General features: G+C 40.5%; 1 protein-coding gene across 1 annotated transcript in view; it reads left to right on the forward strand.

Annotated features, from left to right (window-relative positions):
* LOC108629713 (uncharacterized) overlaps positions 1 to 8,293 on the forward strand; it is an 11,568-nt gene extending 3,275 nt beyond the window's left edge. Inside the window, 12 exon segments of the mRNA XM_085342325.1 lie at positions 371 to 450; positions 1,016 to 1,375; positions 2,198 to 2,490; positions 3,019 to 3,386; positions 3,500 to 3,972; positions 4,037 to 4,453; positions 4,855 to 5,272; positions 5,470 to 5,688; positions 5,923 to 6,516; positions 6,883 to 7,176; positions 7,524 to 7,815; positions 7,971 to 8,293. Coding sequence (XP_085198451.1) covers positions 371 to 450; positions 1,016 to 1,375; positions 2,198 to 2,490; positions 3,019 to 3,386; positions 3,500 to 3,972; positions 4,037 to 4,453; positions 4,855 to 5,272; positions 5,470 to 5,688; positions 5,923 to 6,516; positions 6,883 to 7,176; positions 7,524 to 7,815; positions 7,971 to 8,278 — 4,116 coding nt within the window. The 3' untranslated portion in view covers positions 8,279 to 8,293.
* The last annotated feature ends 1,012 nt before the right edge of the window (positions 8,294 to 9,305 follow it).

Genomic DNA, 9,305 nt, shown 5'->3' on the forward strand with positions numbered 1-9,305 from the left:
AACAAGTAAACTTTTTTCATGTAAAATCATTATTCTTCCGACGTCTGATTTCTTTTTAATTATAGAAAATGCTTTTTTCTAGGGTACATAAACTTTTGGGATTGACTGTATAGCCAGTACATCCTTAAACGCTTTAATTCACACATCTATTTAATGCTACGTTTACTACATAATTTCAATGCTAACCCTTGAAGTACGATAGCTCTTATCTGTCTAACATCCTCGGAACGGCCGAATTAAGTTAGCCATTTCAGTCGAGCGAGGATCATTTCCAGCCGCTTTCAATCAAACGTCCTCTCCCAGAGAATAATCGATTTTCCGCTAAATAATTAGAGCAAACCCACGTACTGTATACGTGTGCATGTGACAGGTGGACGTCTCGACCCAGGTGGATCTCCACGGCGGTTTCGGTCCACCCGCCGGTACCATTAGCATCGATTGGGATCGCAGGTACTTCAATCTTCATCATTCTTTATTACCCCTTCTCACTCAGAAATAATAACCATCAGTCTTATCATATATTGTTTCAAATCTTCTTTTATACCATCTTATTTCATATTTAGTATTTCATATGACGTTTCATATATTAATTGATATGAGGTTTCATTAATTATTTCATATATCGCTTTATATAATATTTCTTACAATATGTACATCATGCAGTATTTCAAATGTTATACGCCACGGCATTTCATATAACGTTTCATACATTAATTCATACGGTGGTTCATTAATCATTTCAGACATTATTTCATATAGTATTTGATACAGTATTTCGTCTATTGTTTCATAAATTATTTCATACAGTATTTCACGTGATATTTCATATATAATTCCTCCATATAGTATTTCATATGCCACGTCATTTAATACATCCTAAAGCACTTTATATATATGTATATATTCATAGGACGTATCGCGTTGCGAATTCCATAGTTAATTTACCGTCGGCACATACTAAATCAATTTCCGCGTCATCCCCGGTCATTATACATTCAAATGGTCTAATTTCCAGATCGACGCCGTTGTACTCGCGGGAGGATATCAAAGAACAGTATTGCATAACGAATCGTCAATTGGACGCGGTGGAGAAGTCTGCAGGTGGATTCTTCGGATGTTTGTCGACGAAGGGACCCTCCCCGTGCAGTTCGGCGAGGACCTCGATCCTCTCGGCCTGTGTAAAGAGCGTGCCGAGCGACGAGAATCTCTGTGACGCTCCCTACCCCCGCAGGCCCTTACAAATTATGTACAGGCAACCCTATCCTACATATTCCAGGGGTTTCTCGCGTTACGACTTCGAGGACGACGACTGGATTGAAAGCTCGTACTTCCGGCGAAGGCCCAGGTCCTTCTGCACCGTTCCCGATCCCAAAAGGTATTTTTTTTTCACACATAATTTAATAATGAGCTTGATAAAAGCTTCTGGCGAATTATCAGACTGCAGATTTTGTACACTGATAAAAAATGACATTTTTTAATTATGACATAAATGTCCTATTTTGCATTGATAATTATATAGAAATTGTCTAAACATTTGTCAGAATGCTTGTGATAATATTATTACGTTAAATGTGTGAGGTGAATGGAAAATAAACTTCTGATCCGAGGGAAGGGCTGGGAAAGGGTTTGAATACTCGAAGCCGGATTATCCTACGAGGAAAAAATAATCGAGTTCAAGGGGTGTTTATTTCCGATCGCGGCCCTCGATTCGACCACAAGGCCAATCGCGAGCGTTAATCGATAAAAAAAAAATTGTATTCTCGTCACAGCGGAAAGCGAACACACGCGGCGGAAATAAGCGATGGCCAGATCGATTTTCCATTAGAATATTGAGTAAAGCCGTGAACAAAGACGCATTTAGGTTTACTTTCTTAACGATCGTATGCCGTTTTTATGGAATAAGATCAAAGTCTCCGTTTCATATATATGTATTAATTCATACATGGATTTACCTTTTCTTTCATTAGATATTCCATAGAGCCTTTCATGTATTATTCGTATATTTCGCCATATAAAGTTTCATCTATTTTTTTCCTGAATTTAATAGAATATTTGATGCATGCCATCACGCTTTATTTATTAATTCATCCATCAGTTCAAATGTTGTATCATATTTACGACGTCGTATGTTACTTCATCCGAGTCGCGACACGTGATCTCATATTTTACCTCAATAAATCATTTTTCTTCACGACAGGTACACGTGGCTGCCCGTGGACGAGGAATCAACAAAATTGGAAGGTCCCCGGCCCATCTTGCCGCCGGCACCGCCCCCGCCCACCACCCAGCCGCCGAAAACGAAACACGTGAGCTTCGCGAGATCTCACACGCTAACGTCGTTTGACGTGCCAAGAAGCAGGAGTCCTCCGAGACCTCAGAATCAAGAAAGATTAATAGATTCCCAGCCGACGATGCAGAACGCGCTGCCACCCTCGAGTTTGCCCATGATGCATCAGTACAGCACCAGCGAGCCTCGGGTTATCGTTCTTGGTGAGCTTCATCTTTATTTAATGAATGAGAGATTATATAATGAGAGATAATATAAAACGAAATTCAATGTTTTATTTAAAGTCAGAACAACATCAATTTAAGGAAATTAATGTACAAGTGGGGTTGTTGATATGAAAATATATTTTAAATCAAAGAGTAACGAAATGAGTAGTATAGCTCTACCATAAATGAGACTTCTAGGAGTACAAGTAGTACAAGTCAATGATAAAATAGTTTCTCTATTGGAAACAGATAGAAAATAAGGAATGAGGAATAGTGATGAAATAAATTAGTTAATAATAAATAATATATATAGTAAATAAATAATTAAAAAATAGTAGTAAAACATTTTAACAGTATTTAAGTAGTATAAGTCAACGATAGTACGACTTCTATTAGAATTGGCAAAGTAGTATAAATCAATGGATGGAACTACTTGATCGTTGAATTAACATCGAAATAAATAGTTTTTATTGAAATTTACAGCTTAATTAATTAATATAATTGCATTCCTATTTTCGTTTTCAGAAAAACCTCCAAAGCGAGGCGCAATGAAGACGCAGGCGACACAAACCGACTTGCCAGCGGTGTTCGGACGTCGAGTGCCGGTCACCCTCAGCCCCCGCACCATTCATCGAGTGAAGATGGTCTCCCAAGGGGCGCAGACGAATGGATTGTTCAACGGCAGGAAATTGACGAAGAGCTATTCAGAAGCTGGCCCGCTGGGTACGCCGTTAGGACAGGCTGGGACGCCGAAGGACGAGGCGGAGCACCACGAACCCCTTCACAGGACCCAGAGTGAGGAACCCCCGAGGTCACCGTTCCTCGTCGACACGTCAACCCTACGGGATGAACCCCTGACCAATGGGGACATTTCTGAACCTATCACTATTTTTGTGAGTTTTACGATTCAGGAATTCTGTGTTCTATTGCATCGTATATTGTTTCTATATATGATATAATATTTTATATATTATATTGTATGTCTGTTTGTACCTACAAATCTTAGGGTCGGCAAAGGTCGTTGGAACTCGACGACAAGGAAATTCTAATTGACTTCAAGCCTGCTCCGGTCTCTCCGGATGCTCGAGTGCTGCTAAATCGGATAGCCAGCATCACTCGAAGGTTCCTACCTTTACAGAAGACTCTGTCCGACGGTGAGATTCGGGTGGAAAGACGAGAATTAATTGGCGAGGCCGGGGAGCCGAGTTACCCTCACAGTTGCAGGAGAAATCACCAGGACCCGTGGGGCAGGACCGTGAGAGCACCCGTCCAATTCTCCTCGACGCCAGAGGACCTGTCCCTGCTCAGGGTCTCCACGCCCCAGGAAGATAATCTCGAAGAGGTGATCAAATTTCTCAATCACATATCATTAATATTCAGCATTATTTGATAAGAATTCGCGTTTGTATTATCAGACCGCTTTAATTCAAACGAGATGAAATTCTAATACNNNNCAAAATGACTTCCTTGGGCAATCTAGTGTTAAACATATTTCTCTCTTATAATAAAATCAAATCTCTGTGAGTTCATGTGTCTATGATAGATTGAAATATTATTTTCTAGCTCCTCGAAGACTGTTGCAAAGTCCCAAGGAATATACCTCTCCAGCACATTTACTTCGCGAGATGAACCAAATCTGTTCCATGGTATTCAGCCCCGGGATCGGTATATCTAGCATGATAACGTCACCGTTCGCGTCGAGCGATTCGTTGACAAACGACGCTACCAGGGACCACAGCGATGGCATTTGGAACGAGTCCCAGGCGACGGTGCTCCAGGCTGATTCCTTGGCTCTCCTGACGCCGTCTTCCAGAAGAAGACATCTGCTCTTGCTTCAGCACCAGCAGAGATCTTCCATGGACACGGAAGCATTGGACATTGAAGAAACCTTGGAATCACGTCCGTCGAGCCCCAGGCTGAGACTCGAGCCTGTTACCCCCGTACAACCCTTAACACCAAGGTAAATAGTTTCTTACATTTTAATTCTGAACCCTGTGTGAATTTGATATGACAGAAATTTAATTTTTTTATTGTATAATTCATACCCTTTTACTTATTACACAAATGAATGTTCACTTAATTAAGAATTTCCAATTTTATTAATGCACAATCTGGTTTAATTAATGAACGGATTAATGTATTAAAGTAATGCCATCAATTTTATTTAAATGTGACAATAATTGTTTAACGAATCGATTATGTACTCCCAATATTAAATACACTAAACGTATTAAGTAATGCACCCCAGGTATTGTATCGAATTTGAAAAAGTGCACACAAGAAGAAAATGCACCGTAAATCTGTTAAATGGAAAAGGGTGACGAAAAAGACAAAAACCGAAATCGGGAAATTGTTCTCAAGGCAATTCCTCCTCAGCGTGGAATCGTCGATCACGTCGATCACGTCTACGACGACGACGACGACGAGCGAGATGCCGAGGCCCAGCAGGGGCCTGTTCCGTCGGCCGAGCCCGAGCCCGGGCCCGTCCCAACCGCAATCGCAGTCCTCGAGCGAGTTCGGGCTGAGCCTGGCGAGGACCGACTCGGGCGGCGGCAGGACGAACACGGATCTGTCGGAGACCTCGACCACCGAGGATTACGTCACTGCCAACACATCAACGGAGACTGGGACCACTACCGGCACGTCGGCCACCACCAGCTCGTGGTCGAGGCCGCCGCAAACATCGAGCGCAGCCGCGTCCGCCTCGGCCACTGCCACGGCCGCCGACGGCAGCTCCTTCGAGAGCGCCAGTTCGATCTACAGCTTGGCAAGGAGCGAGGCAAGTCTTTCCCGACAGAAACACTCCTGAATTCCTTGCAAACATTGTGTGGATTTTAATTCTTTTTACGATTTAAATGATTCAATTTATTCTTATTAGACTTTTGGTGCAACATAATATTTCTATCAATATACACGATGAAATCTAGTAAGAATTTCCTTTATCCCTTTAAGTATCATGATATTCCATTATGTTAGGCTGTAGTAGAAGAGCCTTGCAGTCCACCAGCAATATTAGAAGAAACGGAGACTCCGTTCGGATTGGAAGCGACACCCCCGTCGCCTGCCAGGTCGTCTAGCAGTAGCAGTTCTGGTAGCTATGACCTGAAAGATGCTATGATAGATCAAGTCCAGGACTTGGAGCAGAGGACAGCTCCTCCCAGTGGACATGCTTCAGACATGGAGCTCGAATGCGACGTAAGTTGATTAAGTTCAATCAATAGAAATAAAATTGTGCATTATATAATATAAATTATTAATTATTTAAAGCTATTAAGTTTAGGATACAATATTTAATAAATTACAAGATTAATATTTAATAAATTTAATAATAAGATACAATATTTAAGAATAATAATTAAAAATTCCATTTTTTTATAACTCGATTCTAGTAATTGAAAATCTCTTCAAGCTCTAACAATTTTATTTCAGGAGGGTCACAGGTCATCCTCAGGCGGCTACGCGGACTCTCCACCGGATTTGCGAGGCTGGACCGAAGAAGAGCGTCGAAGGCGTCGCAAAACCTTCACTCTAGACTTCCTAGAGAGTTCCAGGGAGCTTGAACAAACCACAGAACAGTTCCCGGAGACTGTAGACGTCAGTCCTACGCTCAACCATCGTCATCGAGCCAGAGTGAAATCAGTCAGTGGAAAGAGTCCCCATAAGAATAACAGAAAGCAACGGGATACCATACAGCAGTACATTCAACAGCAATCACAGATCCAACAACAACAACAGCAACAGCAACAACAACAACAACAACAACAGCAGCAGCAACAACAACAACAGCAACAACAGCAACAGCAGATCGTTAGGAGTCCGCAGAAGGAGGACTGGAGGACTGAACAAGTTGAGGATGGTGGACACGTGGCTACTTCGGATGATTCGAGCTGCAGTCATCATTATTATATGCATCATCATCATCATCATCATGTGCACAGGGAAGGAGCAAATAGGCATAGGAGAACCAGGGAGAGTCCTAGGAGGAAGACTACTAGTTATGTACCTGGTCGAAGAAGAAGCGAGGTAAGCTTTGGAATATTATTTAATAATTATTCGTTAAATTAATAATTCTTTCGTTGTGATTTTTTCCTGTCGAAGTGATTCTCAATTTCAAGGTGCTAGTCATTTCTGTATCCTTGCATTCCATCGGTATTCTATTGATTTTTTAAAATCAAATTTATTATCAACATCAATATCATTCTTTATGCTGTGTTCAATATCGACTACCCCTGTATTCTATTCATATTCTATTGATTTTTCAGAACAGAATTTATGTTCAATGCCAACGTAATTTATATCTAACTACCACATAAAACGAAATTCATTTTCAACATCAATATCGATCTCTAGATTGTTGATTATCCATGTGACTTAATTATTAACTGTTAGGATAAAAACGCAGCTATAACTGGTAGCCTGCCACGAAGAAGATCCCGAGCAGCGGACGATATAGTGTGCTCTCGGCTGAGTCCGGGCCGCTACCAGCGTAGCCCGGGCCACAATGGGCAAAGAGCTGTTATAGTCGAATCTCAGAGTCCTGAGACAAGGCTGAAAGCTTTGTCAGCGGAATCGTTGAGATCGGTCAGCCCTGGCAGCGACAGTGTTTTCTACAGCGAGGGGGCTGACCAGTGCCTGGCTGTCACTGCCTTCGATAATCATCACTGTCATCATTGTGGTCGAGAGGTACTTGTTACATTACATTATAGAATTTATCTATTGTTCAATAATCGTATTGACATTTGTTGGTAAAATAAGATGTGTTCATCAAATATATTGATGTTGAAATTGACCATCATTGTTCAATAATTATATTGACATTTGTCGATAAAATAAGGATAATTTAGTCTTATGTAGAATTAAGGTGTTACTGTACGATCAAATATATTGATGTTGATATTGGAACGTATTGATGTTGACACAAGCCAAAGATCATTCCCAATATTTATTAATTAATTACATTTTTTATTAATATTAATTAATATTTATAAGTCTCTTTATTTTTATTGACCTGTTCATTTTTTATTTGAAAGGTTGCAGAGGAAATTGTTCGACCTCCTGCTGGATTCGCAGATTCGCCAGAGGGTCACCGATCCGTCTCCTCGAAGCACCGTTTGTACAAAAAGTTTGACAAGAGGTACCGATCCGAGGATCGTGCCGATCGACGTCACAGGAGGAGTAGCGCCGCGGGTAGATCGGACGTCAGAGCGAAGTCAGAAGAAAGGGTGGCTTCTAGAAGAGGCAGCAGAGGTTCGATCGACGAGTCGGCTGTCAGGAAACGATTGCACGCTAGGAGTACGGATGTCAGTTTGGAAATCCTCACAGGTGAGCTTTAAACGAAGAAGTATAATTTCCAAAAAAATTAATTTCATTTTATATATCTCTATATTTTATTCAATGATTTCAATCAACTCTTGCATTTTTTATCACTTGCAACTTTAATTACGTATTAATTAATTGCTTGTTTCGTTTGATATCAGGCAGGGAGGATGAGGACACGTATGTGGAGCCGTATACAAGCAGCGAGTGGATCTACATCGGCGATTTTGAGGAGAGCCACGTGTGGAAGAGGCCAGAGGCGCGAACCGATCAGGAGACACCGGAGAGCATTATGAAGGACAGGAGAAGCTCGCAGGACTCGACTGAGAGCGAAAGGAACTTCCGCAAGAAGTACCAAGCGACCACTCTAAGGATAGTTCACAGGAAAATCAGTGGGGAAATGTATAAGAGGATACAGACGAAATGTTTCGGTGAGTTTTATAATTTTATCATTTTAATACAATTTTAATAATAATTGTATTATATATATCTAAAGTCGATAAAGTATTTTGCATATATTGAGATATATTATTCTTCATTGAAATCATCAGATGAAAATCGTTTACATTTATTTATTTCGTTTACTGCATCGATAAAAATTAAACGATTAATATTCGTCGAATAATGAAATGTAACGAAGTCTCGTAGTATGTCTGATATATTATTATAAAGCAGCGAGTGGTTGACAATTTCTGATAAATCTGTTAGGCGTAATTTTCTTGACGGACTGTATCCATCAGAGACGTACGGAAGCCGACCAAGCGGTTTCGCATTTATATTTAGCTGAGGGGTATTACGCGGTGCTTATTTAAAGAAACGGGAAGAACAGAGCCTCTGATTTCCTCTATCTGCTCTTCCCTCCGTTTTTCTGTTTCCTTTTCAGGCTGCCACGAATTAAAATGAATATTTGACGATTTTCCTTATATTCATTTTATTTAGAGTAATTATTACATATTTCACGATTGTTACTATTGACATTTTTTTTAATTAAATTCATTTTATACAATCTATTCTATTCTGTNTAATCGAGTCAAGATTATTACGAAAGTTAAAATTACCATTTATTGAAATAAACTGTCGTGGAATTATTATCACACTTTAATCGAAGCAACAATAATTAAGTAATAAACGACTACGATGAAAATCGATGCGAGAACCTTGAAACTTGAAATTTGCGGCACGTGACGAGGTAATTCCCGTGCAAGGATAATAAATAAAAAGAGCAGAGGAATTCCCAGGCTATTTCTGACTCTAGGGGATTGAAAGGAGTTGGAAATAAAAGAACATATGCCTCACTTTGCATCCCCTCTCGTACTCCTTGTCTTCCGATCGACGAGTTGTCGATTATTGGACAAAAGAGCGAGCACAGCCGATTACGTTCGAAGCCACGATGACGCAAGCACGCCACGATTATTTTTATATTACTCCGCATATGAACGTGCATGCCTGTTTATTCTGGATAATCTTTGCTTCAACCTATATAACTTTCTTTTGTT

The sequence above is a fragment of the Ceratina calcarata genome, unplaced genomic scaffold, assembly GCF_001652005.2.
Source record: "Ceratina calcarata isolate Rehan_Ccalc_2016 unplaced genomic scaffold, ASM165200v1 scaffold584.2, whole genome shotgun sequence".
Classification (NCBI taxonomy): Eukaryota; Metazoa; Arthropoda; class Insecta; order Hymenoptera; family Apidae; genus Ceratina; species Ceratina calcarata.